At 44.3% G+C, this 22,619-nt stretch overlaps 1 protein-coding gene across 1 annotated transcript in view; it reads right to left on the minus strand.

The window, feature by feature from the left end:
* NUP107 (nucleoporin 107) overlaps positions 1–22,619 on the minus strand; it is a 127,260-nt gene that overhangs the window by 73,963 nt on the left and 30,678 nt on the right. The window contains exons 4-7 of the mRNA XM_073620079.1: positions 20,618–20,733; positions 7,070–7,214; positions 6,890–6,993; positions 1,984–2,111 (exon numbers count right to left, since the gene is read on the minus strand). Coding sequence (XP_073476180.1) covers positions 1,984–2,111; positions 6,890–6,993; positions 7,070–7,214; positions 20,618–20,733 — 493 coding nt within the window. The remainder of the gene's footprint in view (positions 1–1,983; positions 2,112–6,889; positions 6,994–7,069; positions 7,215–20,617; positions 20,734–22,619) is intronic.

The following is a 22,619-nucleotide window of genomic DNA, read 5'->3' on the forward strand; positions in this document are numbered from 1 at the left end:
ACGATCCGATCCTGTTCACCAAAAACAGACAGGTGGTGGCCCTTTTCCTCATTCGTCCGGTGGATCTGATGGCATCAGATGGAAACAGACAGGCGGTCCGTTTCCATCCGATTGCACCATAGAGGAGAGCGGGACTGTGTCCGTTCTGCATAGCGGAGATCGACTTGTCATACGCCTGCTCAGTGGGGATCGGCGGAGAGATCCCCCGCTAAGCAAGTGGATTCCGCTTAGTGGAGTTGCCCATGTGAAAGGGGCCTAAGGAGGGAGAATTTCACCACTGAAAATGTTACAAATATGGAAGCCTTTCAGCAATATAACATTTTCCTTTTTTTGTAGATTTTACAGTGCCTTGTGAAAGTATTCACTCCTCTCACGGTGCTTTTCCTGTTTTGCATTACAACCTGGAAATAAAATTGATCTTGTGGGGCTTTGTACCATGTGACACTCCACAGCGAGGGGCGTGATAATAGGGTGGAAAAAAAGTGGTTGGGAAGAGTGAATGCTTATGCACAAGATTGGTTTGAGAAAGAAAGAAAGAAAGAAAGAAAGAAAGAAAGAAAGAAAGAAAGAAAGAAAGAAAGAAAGAAAGAAAGAAAGAAAGAAAGAAAGAAAGAAAGAAAGAAAGAAAGAAAGAAAGAAAGAAAGAAAGAAAGAAAGAAAGAAAATCTTCTGTGTTCATTCGCCCCCCCCCCCCCCCAATACCTATCTGAGCCTGATCTCAATCCAGCGCTCTGAGAACACCAGCTCTCTTCCCTCATCACTGGTCATGGAGGCAGTAGGGGGAGCCATTAGCTCCTGCTACTGGCAATCACAGCCTGAGAGGTAGCGGCAAGTCACACTGTGTGCGTCTAGGGACACACAATGCAGCTCAGGATCAAGCCCACACGAGTGCCCCCATAGCAACAGCATGGGGGAAGGAGCCAGGAGCGCTGGCAGGGGACCCCAAAAGAGCAGAAAAGTGCAAAACCATTTACAATCACTTTAAGGGAATCCTCTGGGGGTCCCCCAGGTCACTAGAACTAGGACCCCATTGGAAGATTTGCCCTCCATTACCTTTTTGGGGACAACTTAAAATTTGAAAAGAAAAGAAAGAAAAGAAAGGAAAGGAAAGGAAAAGAAAAAGAGAAAAGAGAAAAGAAAAGAGAAGAGAAAGAAAATAAAGGACGAACTCCAAGGGGGTGAAGGGTGAATACATTCCCAAGGCACTGCAAATATAAACATCTTTCAAATCAATTGTGGATGAGACACCTTCAGGGTCGGTTCACACTGGGGCGACTTGGGATCCGACTTGTACGCCCTCAAGTCGCCCCAAGTCGCTTTGCATTTAGATTATCATGGTAGGCAATGGGAGCGTCTTAATTGACACTACTGAAGTCGCTCCGACTTCAGAAAAGGTTCCTGTACTACCTCTATCCGACTTGTAGGCGACTTGTACCCATTCAACTCAATGTAAGTCGCCTGCAAGTCGGATCTCTCAAGCGACTTTGCAGAGAAAACCCCTCCCTCCCCCCTCCCTCCCAGAGAGGTGATTGGCCACAGGCGAAGTCGCCTGTCATGGAGGCGACTTCAAGTCGCCTCGTAATTTGCCGAAGTCGCGCTGAAGTCGCGCTAAAGTCGCGCTGAAGCCGCGTTGAAGTCGCGGTACAAAGTCGCGCTAAAGTCGTGTTGCCCATGTGTGAACCGACCCTTAGGAAAAAAAAAAAATGTTTATCTACATGAAATTTGCAGAGTAAATTTAAAAATCACACAGGAAATACTTGCAATGATTATTTGTTGATGTGAATTTTAACATTTAGGTGATTCAGTATTACAGAACAAGGCCAGTTTAATGTGACTACTACAATCACCAATTTAGGCAGTTGTAGACTAGTACATATTTCCCAAATTACAGATCTACAACTGCTCATATTATAAGTTGGGACTTATTTTCTGGTCTGTCATAATAAAAAACATCCAAAATAGTGTAAGTGATGAAGGACAAACCTGTAAAGTGATGCAATGAGCCTCCAAGTTACCATTTCTTGTTGCAGAAGCCATAGCACACTGGCGGTTTTGGAAAATTTCTGCTGTCCTGGAGTGACACGGCTTACAATCTTTTTAAGTAAGCTGACCTAAAAAAAACAAAAAAAAAATGCTCACAATCAGATATTCATGTGACAAGAAAACAGGGAAAACAGGAACTTTGTCCTACCTGTAATTTTTTTTTACCTTAGTACATTATGGGGGACAGGACAGTATTCTGAAACACTGCCATCCTCAGGAGAATTAGAAACTGGCAAAGCTGTACAGACAGCCCTATATAACCCCTCCCACACCCAGTATGCCTCAGTTAGTAGCAAGCAAAAAAAAAAAAAAAAAAAAAAAAAAAAAAAAAAGAAGGGGGAGGAGAGGAACCTGTGTCCCATAAGAAAAGAATTTCGAAGGTTGAACAAAAATCCTATTTTTACAGTCAAATAAGGCCTCACGCACACGAGACGCTGGTGCAAGCTCTGCTGAACACGCTTTTAAAAGCTGAAACCGGCGTTTAGAAACGCCCGTTTTGGCACGTTTGCATGCTGCGTTTAGCCGCGTTTGCGTCTAGAAGCGTCTGCAGAGCAGAGAATGACATTTTGCGACCCAACTTTGGGGCCCCGTATCTCGGAGCCACTTAGTGCTAGGAACCCCAAATTTGGTGTGCTAACACAGTGGAACTAGCACTACAACATATCCAAATTGGGGTTCCAAGCACCAAGTGGCCCCGAGATACCGGGCCCCAAAATCAGGTCGCAAAATGTCAAGCACTTCTGCAGCAGAGAATTACATTTTCCCACCTGACTTTGGGGCCCCATATCTCGGGGCCACTTGGTGTTAGGAACCCCAATTTTGGATATGTTGTAGTGCTAGGTCCACTGTGTTTGCACACCAAATTTGGCCCCGAGATATGGGGCCCCAAATTCTGGTTGTAAAAACACTTATAAATGCAAACGCAGCTAAACGCGGTACAGGCGTTTAGCGTCTGAAACGTGGAAAAACTTTTGCGTCTGAACCCATTTTTTTGCTTCTGGAAAAACGAGGTTAAACGCAACTGCCTAAAAACGCCAAAAAACGAGACTGTGTACATGGACACATAGGATAACATTGAATATGTTCAGGGGCAGTTTAAAAAAGTGTCCAACTGCCTCTGAATGCGCATTTAACAGCGTCTCGTGTGCATGAGGCCTTAGAGGACATAGAATGCATTAAGATAAAAAACCTGTGAGTAGCAGCCCCCCTCCAATACTTACCTGAGGTCCATCTAGATCCAGCAATGTTGCACCAGTGCCTCGGTCATCTGGGACTCTCCTCCCTAACTGGCTGAGACACAGTAGCAGCGCCATTGGCTAATTGACTTTGACAGCAGTGGGAGCCAATCAAGAGAGGGTGGGGCTCAGCTCGGGTGCCCCCACAGCAAGCTGCTTGCTGTGGGGGCACTCAACAGGAGAGGGGCCAGGAACACCGAAAAGGGACCCAAGAAGAGGAGAATTTGGGCTGCTCTGTGCAAAACCATTTTTCTTTAAAAATAACAAACAAGACTTTAGTATAACTAAGTATAGAACCAGGAGGACATGGCCTTGGACCAGACAGCCAGTGTTTGGCACATGGTCTCAACAACAGGTTGCATGGCAGAGTCTTCAAAGAAGAACAGCGCTTTAAAAGGTGCTTCCAGGTGTTTAGCCATGGGGGTCCTTGAACACTGGCAAATCCTTAACAGGAACAGTTAAGAGCTCGTTGAGACAGGAAATGGTTGGATTCACAAGTTTTTAGAAAAACTATCTTTATAGGGTACTGCTGAGCAAAACAAGGATGAGGGAAGGGGAGAGAAAGCATCACTATCAACACATAGGATTAGGAAGAGGACAACAACGTTAGAAGGCAAGTGTTGCACTCACATACAACTGGGCTGACACGGCGTATCAATAGGTACTCTATGATGGCATTTATGATTGACAGATTCATTAATTTCCAATGGACATAAAATGAGAAGGAGGGGAGAACACCAATATCTAAGCATAGTAGTAATGAGAAAAGCAGTGGCTTGCCACTCACATATGAATAGATGGGCACAGCATGTTGGTTGATACTATATAACAACATCAGCAAAAGGCAGCCACAGATTCTCCAATGGATATGAAATGGAAAAAAAAAAAAAGCCCCAGTGGCTCTGCACCAACCATGCTAAAAGAATAAAAAAAAGCCTTAATAAAAAAAAGTGAAAAGGTTTGATTTACTCCTCTCATAGCTGAGAAATTACGTCTGTTAGCCTAAGGACACTAGCAAAAAACTTTAGCATGCTGGGAACAAGAAGCGCTTTACCAGGCTGTAGAAAGTAAACCCTGATGGGTTTACTTCCTCTTTGTTTGCCTGCAAAGATAAAAGCATAATGGGCTACTATGCTGTCCCCTCTGCTACGGAGCATCCATCTTCTTCCTGGGTATCGTGGCTCCGGCGCCGCAATGATTGGCCGGAGCCGCAATGACGTCACTAACGGCATATCGCCGTTAGCAGCGCCATGCTCAGTGCACCCCAGTGGTCCCCAGGAAGACGACAGCTTTGTCAAAACGGCGTGGGGAGGAGCGGCGTGCTGACGTCACCACCATACCACGCTGATCCCGGAAGACACGGGCAGGATCTGAGAGCCGGCCAGCTTGCATTGTTTTTAAGACGTTTTTACACTGTAAGTGCATTTCTTATATTCTTTATTTTAATAAAGCTTAACTGTATTACGCTATGGAGCATCTCTCTTTCTATTTTTGGGATCTGAGCACTAATACCCCAATCCTGTGAACTTCAGAGTGTGAACCTTGCAGAGACCCAGTGGCTGGGGGACACAGCCACTCGCTTACACGATCTCTGTGACAGGAGATCTAACCATCTGGTAAGGGGCGTTTTTGTCTGAGGTGGAGGAACTTCTTATATCACCACGCTCCCCAGGGAGATATGTTTGTGCATGCCTCACTCTGCATCAAGATTGGTGTTTTCTTCCCTCACCAAAAAGTTATTTCTCTCATAAGGACTGTTATTTGAAAGTATGGACTTTGCAGCATCACATGGTCCTCGATTCTGAGTTTTCACTGTTTTATTCATTCACCATGAATCGTGCAGTTTGTGGAGTTTAGTCTACATTGTTTTAACAATATTCACTTTATTTGTTTTTTTTTTTTGTACGCATTTTTCATCTATTTTGAGTGTTGTATATCACCAGGAATGTTTTTGGCATGGTTATACTCACCTGTTATAATCACGTTCACATATTAAGCAGCGCGGCCTATTCCATTTAGCTAATGGTTTACAACCACTTTAAAGCTTTGCCTTGCCAATGTCACAGTCACAATTATACAGTATTTATTAATCACTTCCTATACCATAGCAAAAAAAAAAAAAAAGTAGTGAGGAAATCCCTGCAAATTAAAGTGGTTGTAAAAGGCAGAAGGTATTTTGTACCTTAATGCATTATATTTGTAGCACCCTCTAGTGTGCTAGGGAATTGACCTTGGGCACGGACAGGGCCCTCCAAGAAAACGTGGAGGTGTCCTGGACAGGAGGAGCAAGAGGGGACAGCGAACACTACCGGGCAAGTCTCCAGGAGTTTCACAGAGGCAGCCAGGAGGGTTGGTGAGTAAGCACACAATCTGGAAGATTGGGGAGGCACACCTGAGAGGACTGGGATGGAAATGTCTGTGATGGGTGCAGAGCCAGTCTGGAGGATGGTGGTGTCATGGGCAATGGAAAGGGGCAGCTGAAGCCAGGAGGACTGGCAGTGCCTGGAGAAAAGGTGGTGCTGGGAGCAGTTGCCACAGGGACATTTTCTATTTGCTACACCATAAGGGCCCACGGTCCCTGCCTGTAAAGGGCACTTGCTTTAGGCCTGGCTGAGCCAGTGTCAGGCCTACCAAATCAGTGCTAGTTAGTCTGGAGAAGATTAAAGAGGAAGCGATGTGCAGGAGGGGAAAGGAATGAAGATTAGAGAGGAAGCGATGTGTATACCGGATGTATATAAAGTCCCAAACTGCAATGTTGTCATCACTTAGGCATCTCATAGGTCCCCATCACTATCCAAGTTTAATATCCCTCAATAAAAAACAAACAAAAAACAAAGGACTTTTTTTTTTTGGATGAGTGACAAGAGTGCGCCTGGCTGGTGCAGGGTGACAGACGGACCACAATACTCAGCAGCTCCTACTGGGGTACCGCTACATATGTGTTAAGGTAAAAAATCTTCTGTGTTCATTCAGCCCCCCCCCCCCCCCCCAATACTTATCTGAGCCCGATCTCAATCCAGCCCTCTGAGAACACCGGCTTTCTTCCCTCATCACTGGTCATGGAGGCAGTAGGGGGAGCCATTCCTGCTACTGGCAATCACAGCCTGAGAGGTAGCGGCAAGTCACACTATGTGCGTCTAGGGACACACAATGCAGCTCAGGATCAAGCCCACACGAGTGCCCCCATAGCAACAGCATGGGGGAAGGAGCCAGGAGCGCTGGCAGGGGACCCCAAAAGAGCAGAAAAGTGCAAAACCATTTACAATCACTTTAAGGGAATCCTCTGGGGGCCCCCCAGGTCACTAGAACTAGGACCCCATTGGAAGATTTGCCCTCTATTACCTTTTTGGGGACAACTTAAAATTTGGGATTTTCTTTTACTTTATTTTTCCTGTTTATCATCATTGAAAGAGAAAGAGGGGAACAGACAGCAAAAGAAAAAATCCTGACCAGGTGTTCTGTACCCTCTGTACTCTGTTCAAAACAAAACAAAAAAAAAACAAAAAAACAAAAAAAAAAAAAAAAACAAAAAAACAAAAGGAGGTTTTGCCTTTACTTATACGTTTGCTTTTTAGAACCCCTCTCCCAATAATTGCAACACAAAAAATTACCTGTTCACGGCACATAGTCTCATATTCTTCTATGAGCTCAAACACTGAACTGGAAGGAAGCTTCAGAAAGGAATTAAGAAATTCCTGATACAGGCTCATTGTGGCTGCAAATAAAGCACATAGGCAAGGGTGAGATGTAAGAAAGAAATACACGTGTATTTCTCTTGTGTTGTCACTTACCAGTTTCTCCTGGGTCTTCCTCTTTCATCATAACTGCACTAAGTGTTATGTCTTCCGTGAAACTAGGACTATCAAATACACTATACATTCCTGTCCGCTGAGGGGAGAAGGAGGCTGCGTATGCACTGTCTTCCATATTGGACAGCTGCAAAATGACATACATTTTAAGTAAAAAGGCCAAAGGTAAGCACATTCCTAAATTGTCAGTGCAGCATATTTTAGGATATCATCTCTTATGACTGAGAAAAAACATTGGTATAGCATCTGCCCCTTATCACATAGATTAAAATCACAGATGTAAGGAGATAGGCAAAAGCCTATCTGCTTCTTATCACAGAGATTATTGCAAACATAGATTGTGGGGAATAGGCAAAAGGCACTACGTAGACAAAAAAAACAAACCTGAGAATTTATTCAATGAATTCCCACTAAATCAAAATAAGCCTAATTAACAGTTAGCGATACAAATCTGCAGAAAATCATCCATCAGATAGACAGCATATAAAAATAAGCTATGATGTACCGTAAAACCAATATAAACTACTCACATTGAATTCACTAACACAGTAAGTTAATAGAACACGATAATAAATTTTGTTTACAACCTCAATTTCAAAAAAAGTTGGGACGCTGTGTGCTGTGTAAAAATCTACATAAAAACAGAATGCAATTATTTGCAAATCTCAAATATTATTATTATTATTATACAGGATTTATATAGCGCCAACAGTTTGCGCAACATTTTACAACACGAGGGCAGACAGTACACTTACAATACAAATTAATACAGGAGGGATCAGAGGGCCCTGCTGGTTAGAGCTTACAATCTTGAAGGGAGGGTCAAGTGGAAACAAAATTTAATAACTGTGGGGATGAGCTGATGGAAAAAATTAAAATACAGTTGTTGTTAAGTGTGGGTAAGATAGGCTTCTCTGAAAAGAAGGGTTTTCAGGGATCGTCTAAATCTAAGAGAGTAGGAGATAAGTGGACAGATTGGGGTAGGGCATTCCATAGGATTGGAGAGGCTTTGGAAAAGTCCTGGAGGCGAGCATGGGAGGAGGTGACGAGGGAGCTAGAGAGCAGGAGGTCTTGAGAGGAACGAAGAGAACGATTAGGTTGGTATTTAGAGACTAAGCTAGTGATGTAGCTGGGGGCGAAATTGTGGATGGCTTTGTACGTAGTTGTTAGAATTTTGAATTTAATTCTTTGGCCGAGCGGAAGCCAGTGGAGGGATTGACAGAGAGGAGTGGCAGACACAGAGCAATTGGTAAGGTGGAGGAGTCTGGCGGCGGCATTCATGATGGATTGAAGAGGTGATAGACTATGTAGAGGTAAGCCAATGAGAAGGGAGTTGCAGTAGTCGAGGCGAGAGATGACCAGCGAGTGAATTAAGAGCTTTGTTGTGTCATTGGTTAGAAAGGGGCGTATTTTGGAGATGTTGCGGAGGTAGAGGCGGCAGGATTTGGACAGTGATTGGATGTGTTGCTTGAAGGAGAGTTCAGAGTCTATGTGGGGATGGCCTTATAGTTGTGCCATCGATTTTGACAGAGAGATCAGGGGAAGGGGCATATGGGGGAGGAAAAATTATAAGTTCGGTTTTGGATAGATTGAGTTTGAGGAAGTGGTGTGACATCCAGACTGATATATCTGATAGTAAATTAGTGATACGTGAGGAGACAGAGGGAGTGAGCTGAGGGGTAGAGAAATAGATTTGGGTGTCGTCAGCGTAGAGGCGGTATTGGAAGCCATGGGAGGCTATCAGTTGACCCAGACAGGCGGTGTAGATTGGACCTCCTATTTTCAAGGATAGAACCTTGGGGGACCCCAACAGAGAATGGAAGAGGAGAGGAGGAAGTAGAGTTGTAAGAAACACTAAAGGTGCGGTTGGATAAGTAGGAAGAGAACCAGCGAATAGTACAGTCACGGAGACCAAAGGCGTGTAGTTTTTTTTGAGGAGGAGGGGGTGGTCAACCGTATCAAAGGCAGCAGAGAGGTCCAAGAGTAGGAGTACAGAATAGTGTTGATTGGTTTTGGCCGTTAGTAGATCGTTTGTTAGTTTTAGGAGAGCAGTTTCTGTGGAGTGTTAAGGAGAAAATCCAGACTGAAGGGGATCAAGAAGGTTATCAGCGAGGTGGATGCTCAGTCGGTTGTAGACCAGATGTTCGAGGAGTTCGGATAAGAAGGGGAGCAAGGAGATGAGGCGTAGGTTAAGATTGGATGGGTCCAGTGAGGGCTTTTTAAGTATGGGTCTGACAAGTGCATGTTTTAGAGAGTTGTGGAAGATGCCAGAAGAGAGGGAGAGATTGAAGATGTGGGTTACAGAGTGTAGCATAGGGCCAGAGGGTGAACATAGCATTTGTGAGGGAACGGAATCCAGAGGGCAGGTGGTAAGGTGGACATTAGCGAGTAGTTTAGCAACTTCGTCTGTAGTGGTGGGGTTGAAAGAGGGAAGTAATGATTGTGCCTGTGGGCATGAAGTGTAAAGCGTGGAGAGTACCGGAACAGTAGAGATCTCCGCGCAAATTGTATCAATCTTCTGTTTGAAGTGATTGGCGATCTCCTGGGCAGTGAGTGAGTTAGCGGGTAGAGGACGAAGTAGAGAGTTGAAGGTGGAGAAGAGTTGACGGGGACGGGATGATAAGTTGCTAATGAGTGGTAAAATAGGTCTGCTTGGCAGAGAGGAGGCTGGAATTATATTTTTGGAGGGCGTATTTATATTGGTTGAAATCTCTCTGAGACTTAGTCTTATGCCACAGGCGCTCAAGAGCACGACTACATTTTTTCAGACTTCTAGTATCATCTGTTTGCCAAGGTAGAAGGGGTCGGGGCTTGATTCTGCGTGTAGTGAGGGGGGCCAGTGAGTCCAGTGAGGCTAGAAGTGAAGCGTTGTAGACAGAAGTGGCTAGGTTGGTGCAGGATAGGGGTGAGATTTTGTCGTAGGTTGTTGATAGAGTAGAGAAGAAAAGGGTTGAGATGACATAGGTTTCTGCGGGTAACTTTAAGGCGGTTGGGGGGAGAGCGAAACTAATAAAGTGGTGATGAGAGAGAGGCAATGGATAGTTAGAGAGGTTGCATGGAGTGCAAAGGTGAGAGAAAATGAGGTCAAGGATATTGCCTTCTGAGTGAGTAGGAGCATGTATCCAATGCTTCAGGTCAAAGGAGGATGTTAGGCTGAGAAGTTTGGAAGAAGTCGCAGGAGTGTTAGTATTAATAGGGATGTTGAAGTCCCCGAGAATGATTGTGGGGATTTCAGAAGAAAGAAAGTAGGGTAGCCAGGCAGAGAAGTCATCAAGAAAGGTTGATACTGGTCCAGGGGGCCTGTAGATCACGGCTATCCTTAGAGAGATTGGAGTGAAAAGACGAATACAACGTGCTTCGAAAAAGAGGAGAGTGACAGAGAGGGAGGTGGCTGAAGTACCTGAAAGATGCTATGTGGGGTTAGGAGGATTCCGACACCTCCTCCCTTACGTCCACTGGATCTGGGGGAGTGAGTCCAGAGAAGACCACCATGGGATAGGGCAGCAGAAGACGCAGTGTCGGATTCGTGGAGCCAGGTTTCGGTAATGGCGAGTAGGTTAAATAAGTTGGCGATAAAGAGGTCATGGAGAGAGGTGAGTTTGTTGCAGACAGAGCAGGAGTTCCAAAGGGCACAAGAGAAAGGCAGTCTGGTCTTGGGAAGAATAGAAATGGGAACTAAATTGTGTTGATTGCGGCTGCTGCCAGAGGGTGCAGGGTGATGGGTGCATTGGGTACAGTTAAATGATGGAGGCCCAGGGTTTGGGGATATATCTCCAGAGGTTAGGAGAAGCAAGACGGTGAGGGAGGTAATATGGGAGTGGGATTTATATGAAGTGACATGCCCCAGGGTCTTAGAGATTTTTAGTGTGTGTGGATTTAGAATTTAGCCACTTTGAGAAAGAGCCAAGTTGTAAATGTGTACCCCCTGCAAATGCTTCACCCAAGAGAAGCTTATACTTATACTAAGAGTGGTGGGGTGTGGGTGGATTTTAATTATCACTCAGGAGGTAATAAAAGCTTGGCTGGTTAACAGGGCTAAATTCCTAATTCAAAAACAGACTAGCAAGAGGGCACTAAAGTTAAACGGGCCATAATTTTGGGTAAGACAAGGGAGATAATAAAGCATTGTAATGTGGACAGGTCTACAGACAGTTAAGTAAGAAAAACATACCAGCATTATTAGAGACACATAAGAAAAGCAGACAGCAGTGTTTCAGCTTTTGGGTGGAGTTGCAGCAGTAAGAGCATACCAGAGTTAAGAGACATAGGAGACAGTTATTTTATCTACACATTATTTATATACGTATTATTATTTTTATTTACATATTTTAGTCACAATAGAAAACATATAAAAAATATAAAATGTTTAAACTGAGAAAATGTATAATTTAAAGCGGTTGTATACCCATTTCTTTAATTTTTACCTAAAAGTAAACCTATAAGGATTACCTGTAGGTAAAATGAATATCTCCTAAACCTCTATGGTTTAGGAGATATTCACTTTGCATGCAGCTGCTGATGTCAGTGGCGCATGCGCTGTAAATGCCCAGCTAAAGGTCCGGCAGACGCTGCCGGACCTTGCCAGGAAGAACACTCGCATGCGCGGGAGTGACGTCATCGCAACTCCGGCCACTCACAGCACCGGAGCCGCGAACCCAGAAGACATGCTGAGGGGAAAATGTCAGCTCCCTCGGCGTGAACTGGGATTAGATATTGACGTCTCGTTCTAAGGCAAGTATTTCATAATGAGCTAGTATGCGGTGCATACTAGCTCATTACGCCTTTGCCTTACAGTTTTTTTTTTTTACTTTTTTTTTTCCTGCGGGTAAACAACCACTTAAAAAAAAAAAAAATAAAAAGGTAATTTTGAAATTGATGACAGCAACACGTCCCAAAAAGTTGGGGGGCGCGTCTGGATGTGAAGCAAGGTGGGCGTGCAGTAGCTGAGCTCCTCTTCTACCTAATCCTTTTGATCATCCTGCAATCATGGTCAGCACCTCCAAGATCATTTACTGGTGTACGAAAGGTGCCTCTATGGTTCCCTATTACTCCTGACCTCCTAGATGGCTCCGGGGAAGAGAAAATACGGCAAACATACAGCGCCCTAAGCTCGGTCTCCCCTGTTGGCAGCCATCTTGGCCACGCGCTCTGCCCCCTCCTCCCCATCCTGTGTAACAGCGAGCACTCAGATGGCAACTGCAGGCATGGGAGACGCAGAGCCATCATCAGCGCACCCGATGGCTGCTATCACTTCCTTAAAGGAGACACTTACTGCCAAGATCAACACAGTGACCACGGAGGTCAGTCTATTCAGGCATAAGGACAAATTCCGGTCCCGGATATCTGAGGCGGAATCCCATATAGCTCAGGTGGAAGAAGCGGTGCATGAGGACTCCAGGGAACTGAGAATCCTCCAAAAAAACAGGTACAATCCTTACATCAAAAAAACAGTGGACATGGAGGAGAACAGGCTCAGTCGTAACAATTTGCAGGTGCTGGGGCTCTTCGAACGGGCCGAAGGCGCCAAACCTGCTGAATGGTTCCTCCCCACGCTGCTAGGCCTCACGGATCTCCTTCCCACATTTGTAGTGGAGCAGGCCCATAGGGAGTCCATCCATTCCTGGTGCTCCACCTAGACCCTTCCTGATTAAGTTCCTCAATTACTGCGACAGGGATAGATTGCTGGCAGCTGCCAGAAATGCCGCAGACTTCTCCCTGTAACCCGACTACTCACCTCAAGTGCAGCAACGTCGTTGCTCCTTCATGGAGACCCGCAAGCTCCTCTGGAAGAACGGCCTGAAATACAGCCTCCTGTACCCCAGCAAGCTTAGGGTGGTGGGAGGTAGTTCCACCCACTACTTTGAAACCCCTGTGGCAGCTGTTTTTTGGCTCGACACCTGCTGATCCTCTTCATGGCCTCCTTACTGGATTACAATTCTGCCTGTTGCAGCCATTTAGGGAGGCTGGGATCCTGCCTTTAGCTACATGCTCCAGAGGCGGAGCACTTTTTCTACACGGCACACTGCTGAAGTTGACCCCAGTTTTCCCTCACCCACCTTGCATCTGGAACTTACCCAAGTACTGTCAGAAGATTCCTTGGGGTGTGCTCCAACTGCACCAGCCCTGTGTGCAAGGCTTCAAGGGGTCCTAGTGACCTGAAGTTTTCACCTTTGTTGACTAGTTATGGGAACAAACCCTGCATCAGATTTTTTTTCCTTTTTGGCCCCTGTTTTTGGCTGTGGTGTTTTGTTTTTTTTGGTGTCAGGGTAGGGAGTTATTTTTTGGGGGAGGGGAGGGTATAGGTTTTAAGGATTTACATGTATATACTGTTGCTCAAACACGTTTTACTCTAAAGACTCACACAGGCAATGCTCTTTTCTATGCCGACCCTAATGCGGAGTGGCTTGCTGGTCTGATCCTGGTCCTGCGCCCTCCTGATATTCCATGATGGCTAACTATGGTAAAGAGTCTTGTCATGGAATGTCAGGGGGCTCAATTCTTGGTACAAGCGGTCGCTGCCGTTTCAATATCTGAAAATACACAATCCCGACATAGAATTGCTACAAGAGACCCACTTAATGGGAAGCAGAGTAAATGGCTCTAAAAAAAAAAACGTGGGTACAAAAAGCATTTCACGCGACCTACTCCACATACTCCCGTGGGGTGTCTATTCTGATCAGTAAACAAAATACCATACATAATTCTTGATATCTAGACCCACATGGGAAACATGTTATGTTGGTGTTGATAGAAAATATATATATATATATATATATATATATATATATATATATATATATATATATATACATATACATATACACACACACACACCAAGAAATATATTATTGTCAATGCTTACCTGCCCCTCCTAGTCAGATGCAACCCCTGTACTCATTATACGAAAAGGTTGGCTCCACATTGCCCTGCCCCCAAATTCGGTTCATGGGTGACTTCAACGCCACCCTATCGCGAAACTTGGATAGGCCCTCACCTCAAACGAATTTCAATTCAGATCTGGGCACATGCCACGGACTTTACGGAGGTATGGAGATGGTTACATCCACACAACAGAACCTACTCCTGTTTCTCTACCACCTTTAAGACCTCATCACGAATAGACCTGGCATTTGAAAACATTGCCTCCTTAGCTAGATCCAAGAGGATGTTACCTTCCGTCTGGCCTTTCAGCTCATAATCCGCTAAATTGACTATTAGAACCCCAAAAATTGCACAATCGAGCCCTTTGGAGATTGCAACCCCATTGAATTAACCATGAGTCGGTTCAAGACCAAATTCCCCCTCAAGTGAAGGAATACTGGGTAATTAATGTGGAATCGGCCTCCTGAGTGTGACATGGCATGCATTTAGGGCTCACAGCAGGGGTCGGTATATCTCTGCTGTGGTCGCTGTGAAGGACCACGGTGATATGGTCTGTTCACTGCAACACAAGGTTGATAGGGCCTTAGGTCAGTACTGTGCATCTCCCACTGCCGCAAACTTTGATCACCTCTCCTCACTTAGGAGGGAATTGCATCTTCACGTCTCTGAAGTCACTAGACTTGGCATACAGTCTTGTAGGCAGGAATATTTTGGAGTATGGGGGAAAAAAAAAACAACTACTAATTGCTGGCGCTACTAGCACAAGATAGACCCCTTGCAGTTGTCTCCGAAATCCTCACAGCAGATGGCACGCCGTCTCACAGGATGACATCCTGATGGAATTCACTAGATTCTACAGTACACGTCCTCCTTGCCAGATGCCTTCTACTCTGCGCCCATGACTTCCGTTTTAGATACCCTGACACTGGGCTGGCTCTCCTAATCTGAGAGGAATCTTCTGGTTGCAGATTTCACCCTGGAAGAAATCACACTTGCCATACAGTCTTTTCCGGCGGGTAAAGCCCTTGGCCCCAATGGCTTGCCCATTGAATTGTATAGAGCCCACACTGAATTGTTTGCACCAATACTGGCCGAGTTGTTCTCACCCCCCCCCTCCATGAAGGAAGCCCATATTATCCTAATACCTAAGCCCAATAAGGATCCCAAGCTGTGCGCCTAATACAGACCAATTGCACTTCTCAATTGTGATCTGAAGATCCTTACCAAGTTGCTAGCCACTAGACTAAACAAAGTTATAAAACCCCTTGTAGACCCGGATCAAATGGGCTTTATGCCAGGTAGGTCCACAGATATCAACATACATAGATCATTCCTTCAATATCCATGCCCCCCACACAAATCAGGGTACTAGGATGATTGCCACCCTAGACATGGAAAAGGCATTTGATACTGTGGAATGGGTGTATTTATGGGAGGTGATGGAGGAGGATGGGATTCCCACTAAAATTTATTGACTGGGTACGTACGCTCTACACTGGCCCCCTGGCAAGCATAAGGCTTAATGGCTTGCTATCTGACCCCTTTCCCCTGCAGAGGGGTACCAGACAGGGATGCCCTCTCTCCCTGGCCCTCTTCGTCCTGGCCATGGAACCCATTGCTGAAGCCCTCAGAATTTCACCCGAGATTAGCAGCCTTCGGGTGGGGTGGCTGGAGGAGAGTGGCTCTCTATGCCGAGGACTTACTGCTTTTCTTGAATGATGCTGGAGGGTGCCTTTAGAATTATGAACACCTTCTCAGCCTTCACGGGTGAATTGGCACAAATCCCAGCCGTTTCCGGTGGTTGAAGAGGCTAACGTTCTTCCTCACCCCCCCTCTCTCCCGCTACAGTGGGTCGACCACTTTACCTATCTGGGAATTGTGATATCCAGACAGACGTTGTAGGGACTTTGTGAAACTCAACCTGGATCCTGTGCTGGCTGGGGTTAAGACTAGACTGAAGGCATGGCGCAATCTACCCCTCTCACCAATTGGACATATTAACCTCCTTAAAATGAAGGTCCTCCAATTCACATATATATTTTTTAGAAACTCTCAGTGGCCTTCAAAGAACTCTTTAAACTGGAGTTCCACCCACTTTTACAACTCTTCAGCATCCCTCACTAAACTGTGCACTGTAAATGAATGGGATATTTTTTTTCTCAGCACCTACTGTATATCTGCTGTATTCATTTTTCACTTCCTCCTCTGTGGCCGTGGCCCATCGCATCATTTCCTGTTTGCAATGCCTTCTGGGAAGGGGCGGCAACTTCCTCTGACACTGCCGTTGCTATGGAAACCTGACCTGAAATCTATTACACTGCTTGTGCTGCACTGAGCATGTGCGAGATCTGCAAGGATGAGATCCAGGAAGAAATACAGTCTGGCTTCAGATGCCCACACTTAAGATGGCCATGACCTGCTGCAAGTTTATAAAATAACAAACTACTGCTATAAACTAAGAAAACAGAACTTAGTTTACAGACTAACTTTACTAGAATACATTAAGCTTGTGTATTATAGGGGTATTTTTATTTAAAAATTATAATTTCGGCCGGAACACCACTTTAACTCCATTAAACAACTTTTCACGTCCATTATCCACAAAACCACCCAGATCCAAATATATCACTTTGACTAGGCCTGTGGACGGGGGGGAGGCGGATTAGCTATTCCCGATTGTTATAAATATTTATATGAAGCCAGCTAGTGACTGCCCATTGGTGGCATAACCAATTCTGCTACAGTGCTGGAGGCAGCAATTGTCAAATCTCTGGAGGCCTTACAGGGGCTGGTTAGGGGGAAAAAGTCCCCACATCACCTCAGTCCCTCCATGTGCACCACCATACAAGTGTGGAAAATGAGTGAAGCTCTGCAGACACCCCAGACAAACTCTCTCTCCACATACACCATTGTGACTGAACCCCAATCTCCCGCATTTCTACACCATCCCAGACCCACAGGCTTGGGCCAAACACAAAATAGTGAAGCTGGCACATATCATCACTAACACTGAATTGTCTTCTTTCAGTACTCTGCAATCAAAATTTTATGTACACACACACACACGCACGCACATTTTGGATACCTCCAGATTGCTCTTACCTTCAGGTGCCAATTTCTGGGCCAACAGGTAACTTTCATACTCAGAATTGGAATCTACCCTCCGAGTGAAGAACTTGGGGAAGCCCACGTCTCAACTTTATGGCTACCTACTCGTGGCTGCTAGTCCTGAGCTGTCCTCCCTCAGCAGGAAATGGGTGGGGGACATCCCAGAACTGGATGAAGATGACTGGAGGGAGATTTGGGATTTCCCCTTCTCCCCCTTGGTCTCAGCCAGGGATAAGATGGTTCAAATATAAAATTCTGTCCAAAAATACATCCATAAATATATTAATTCTTTATTTTTATCAATTTAAAAAATGCAAAGTAAGGGAACAGAAGAAAAATCTTAATCAAATCAATACTTGGTGTGATACCCTTTGCCTTCAAACTAGCATCAATTCCTACACTTGCACAAAGTCATATTTTGTAGGATAAGATTCAGGTGTACAATTAAACCTAAGAGGTGCTCATGAACTTCAATTTCACATGTATATTGAAACACCGCCATTAACTGAAACAGAAAACTATGTATGAGGCTTAAAACTGGGTGAGGAACAGCCAAACTCTGCTGCTAAGTTGAAGTTGTGGAACACCGTTTCAGGTCACAGGTCATACACCATGGCAAGACTGAGCACAGCGACAAGACACAAGGTAGCTATACTGCATCAGCAAGGTCTCTACCAGGCAAAGAATTCAAAGCAGACTGGCGTTTTAAGATGTGCTGGTTTAAGCTCTTTTGAAGAAGCACAAAGAAATGGGCAATGATGAGGGCTATAGACGCAGTAGTTGGCCAAGGAAACAATGCAGCAGATGAAAAAAAACATCAGACTTACTCCCTTCAACATCAGAAGATGTCCAGCAGTGCCATCAGCACAGAACTGGAGGAAACCAGTGGGACCGAGGTACACCCATCTACTGTCCTGTAGACAGTCTGGTCAAAAGAAGTGGTCTTAGTGAATAAATTGTGGACAAAAACACATAATTCCAACGTGGAAACTCAACGATGCACAAAAATTTGAAATATTTGGCTGTAGTAGGAGGCAGTTTGTTCACTGAAGGGCTGGAGAGTGGCACAATAATGAGTGTCTGTAGGCAACAGTGAAGTGTGGTGGAGGTTCATTGTCCTCAGTACTAAGAAATACAAGCACATACTTACCATCAGGGAGGAGTGTGACCGGCCCAAATTGATTCCGCAACAGGACAAACCCAAACATACAACAAATGTCATCAAGAACCTTCAGCATAAAGAACAACAATGAGTCCTGGAAGTGATGGTTTGGTTTCCACAGAGCCCTTATCTTAACATTGAGTCTGTCTGGAATTACATGACAAGACAGAAAGATTTGAGGCAGCCTACATCGACTGAAGATCTGTGGATAGTTCTCCAAGATGTTTGGAAAAACCTACCTGCCAAGTTCTTTCAAAAAACTGTGTCTAAAGCCCCATACACACTATTAGATTTTCGTCTTCAGATTTACCAAAACGATATGAGGTCAAACCTTAAGAGTTAAAATTTGTATGCAATCAGGCAGGCCCTTGCACTACATGGTTTTTGTAAATGTGTAAGAAGGAAGGAAGGAAGGAAGGAAGGAAGGAAGGAAGGAAGGAAGGAAGGAAGGAAGGAAGGAAGGAAGGAAGGAAGGAAGGAAGGAAGGAAGGAAGGAAGGAAGGAAGGAAGGAAGGAAGGAAGGAAGGAAGGAAGGAAGGAAGGAAGGAAGAAAGAAAGAAAGAAAGAAAGAAAGAAAGAAAGAAAGAAAGAAAGAAAGAAAGAAAAGAAAGAAAGAAAGAAAGAAAGAAAGAAAGAAAGGAAGGAAGGAAGGAAGGAAGGAAGGAAGGAAGGAAGGAAGGAAAGAAAACGTGGATGCTACCATCCATCGATTTCAAAATCATCTAATTTTTTTACTTATAATGGTAACTTTTCTCAGGTTAAACATTTGATTTCTTTTCTATTGTAAGTAAAATGAGTTTGAGATTTGGAAATCATTGCATTCGGTTTTTATGTAGATCTTACAAAGCGTTACAAACTTTTTTGGAATTGGGGTTGTGTTTAGCAAGTACAGTGAGGGGGAAAGTATTTGATCCTCTGCTGATTTTGTATGTTTGCCCACTGACAAAGAAATGATCACTCTATAATTTTAAATGGTACGTTTAATTTAACAGTGAGAGACAGAATAAAAAAAAAAAAAAAAAAAAAAAATCCAGAAAAATGCATTTCAAAAAAGTTATAAATTGAGTTGCATTTTAATGAGTGAAATAAGCATTTAACCCCTTTGCAAAACATGACTTAGCACTTATTGGAAAATCACAGAGGTCAGACATTTCTTGTAGTTGGCCACCATGTTTGCACACATCTCAGGAGGGATTTTGTCCCACTCCTCTTTGCATATCCTCTCCAATTCATTAAGGTTTCGAGGCTGACGTTTGGCAACTCAAATCTTTAGCTCCCTCCACATATTTTCTATGGGATTAAGGTCTGCTAGGCCACTACAGGACCTTAATGTGCTTCTACTTGAGCCATTCCTTTGTTGCCTTGGCCATGTATTTTGGGTTATTGTCATGCTGGAAAACTCATCCAGGACCCATTTGCAATGCCCTGGTTGAGGGAAGAAGGTTCTTGCCCAAGATTTGACCATACATGGCTCTGTCCATCTTCCCTTTGATGTGGTGAAGTTGTCCTGTCCCCTTAGCAGAAAAACACCCCCAAAGCATAATGCTTCCACCTCCATGTTTAACGGTGGGGATGGTGTTCTTGGGGTCATAGGCAGCATTCCTCTTCCCTCAAACATGGCGAGTTGAGTTGATGCCAAAGAGCCAGATTTTGGCCTCATCTGACCACAACGCTTTCACCCAGTTCTCCTCAGAATCATTTAGATGTTCATTAGCAAACTTCAGAAGGGTCTGTACATGTGCTTTCTTGCGCAGGGGGGACCTTGCGGGCGCTGCAGGATTTCAGTCCTTCACGGCATAGTGTGTTACCAAGTGTTTTCTTGGTGACTATAGTCCCAGCTGACTTGAGATCACTGACAAGATTCTCCAGTGTAGTTCTGGGACGATTCCTCGTCGTTCTCATAATCATTGAAACTCCACGAGGCAAGAACTTGCATGGAGCCCCAAACCGAGGGAGACACCTGTGGACAGGTGTTTTTTTATACAGGTAACAAGCTGAAATTAGGAGCACTCCCTTTAAGAGAGTGCTCCTAATCTCAGCTCGAAACCTGTATAGAAGACACCTGGGAGCCAGAAATCTTGCAGATTAATAGGGGATCAAATACATTATTTTCACTCATTAAAATACAAAATCAATTTATAACTTTTTTTGAAATGCATTTTTCTGGATTTTTTGTTATTCTCTCACTTTTAAAATAAACCTACCCTTAAAATTATAGAAGGAGCATTTCTTTGTCAGTGGACAATTGTACAAAATCAGCAGGGAATCAAATACTTTTTCTCCCTCATTGTATAAATGCAATGTCTAAAATGGAGGGGGGGGCGCGACAAACAAACATGACCTTTGATTTGATAAAAAAATAAGGATAGTCCACCTACCATGGAAATGTCCCGCAGACGGCTTGGAGTCTGTACTAATCGAGGTGATCGCCCTGCTGAGCCCATTATTGCAGAAATATCTGGTGGCTTTGATGAACTCCATGGCTGTGGAGTCACTGGATAAAAAAAAAAAAAAAAAAAAAAGAGAAGGATCTCACAAGACTTGAATAGCATTATGGAGGTTTGCATATTCACTACAGTTTACTATTGTACCCTCTAAGGAAAAAGAAACCATTTAATTCCATTACATAGGAAAAAATAAAATTCAAAGAAATCCTAAGCGCCACTCCTACAACGTGATAATGGAAAGCCTAAAAAGCTGCTGACACTAATCACAATCCTACATGTATATCAATACATTTAAACAATCAACTGTGCAGCACTTAAAACCAAACACGTGGTGAGGCTAGAAAGCTGGGGGGGGGGGGGGGGGGGGGGGTAAGAGCACCTGTGGTGATAGACATCCTGGATCCCTTTACAGCACAGAGGAGTGGATTAATTTTTAGCACTTATTATGAAGCACTTACATTATGGGGACTTTATGGACTAATTTCTTAATTTCTTTTTTATGTAATTTTTATTATATGTTTATATGAATTCTGTTTTTTATTGTTTTACAAAACGTAAGTGTTTATGCACTGCATGATTAGTATTGGTTTCACATATGAAGTGATATTTGTGGCATCATCAGAAGACTAATATATTTTCACTTTAGTGTGTTTAGTTTTAAGCGCTGCACAGTTGATTGTTTAAACATAGGAAAAAAGCCACAAACTTGCGGATAACGATGACAAAGATGAATGACCCCTTGCCTTCCACAGGAAACAACCCAAAAATGAATTAAAAGTTCCTTCCACCCTTCTTGTCTCAGTTTAATAAATAGAACAAAGTGTAGCGCTAAATGATGTTGTGCCCAGTGCAATCCATACATAAATCAAAATGACACTGGAAAAACAGCATGAATATACTAACATAAAATAATATGCACAATCAATACTGTTAAAATGAAAAAAAGTCCATAAATAATAGTAGATGTGAATCTATTCCCAGTCTGAGTGCGAGGAAATCTTGCAAACAGTGAATGTATACACTTGTGAAGAGAACCACCACCATATAGGGGAGGTTTACCCAGATCGTTTGAATACGCTCTGCGTGTCAAACAGGCTTGAGTATAATTGGATGGACCCTGGATCAATGTCGTCAGACAGGTGTATACGGATGGCAGCCAGATGGAATCATGGGAAACCGAAGCTCAAAAATCCATAGGCATATAGAGAATATCAAAGAGGAAAACGAAGAAGGACCATAGCGTGATTCTGCTTCCTCCAGGTTTCCTGGGGCACTGCACAGGGCTGATCTCTCTCCAAAAGAAGAATTTGGATGGAAGCAGCAGAGAGAGATCAGCCCTGTGCAGTGCCCCAGGAAACCTGGAAGAAGCAGAATCACGCTCATGGTTCCTTCTTCGTTTTCCTCTTTCATATTCTCTATATGCCTATGGATTTTTGAGCTTCGGTCTGCCTGTGGTACTACATTTCCGAGATTCCCATCTGGCTGCCATCCGTTATACACCTGTCTGACGACACTGATCCAGGGTCCATCCAATTATACTCAAGCCTGTTTGACACGCAGAGCGTATGCTCTAGCGTGTTCAAACGACTCTGGTAAGCCTCCCCTATATTGGTGGTGGATCTGTCTCGCGTGTGTACACACGCGAGACAGATCCACACCCAAATATAGGGGAGGCTTACCAGATCGTTTGAACACGATAGAGCATACGCTCTGCGTGTCAAACAGGCTTGAGATATAATTGGATGGACCCTGGATCAGTGTCGTCAGACAGGTGTATACGGATGGCAGCCAGATGGAATCTCGGGAAATGTAGTACCACAGGCAGACCGAAGCTCAAAAATCCATAGGCATATAGAGAATATGAAAGGAGGAAAACGAAGAAGGACCATAGCGTGATTCTGCTTCTTCCAGGTTTCCTGGGCACTGCACAGGC

This window comes from Aquarana catesbeiana, linkage group LG03 (genome assembly GCF_042186555.1).
Source record: "Aquarana catesbeiana isolate 2022-GZ linkage group LG03, ASM4218655v1, whole genome shotgun sequence".
Taxonomy (NCBI): domain Eukaryota; kingdom Metazoa; phylum Chordata; class Amphibia; order Anura; family Ranidae; genus Aquarana; species Aquarana catesbeiana.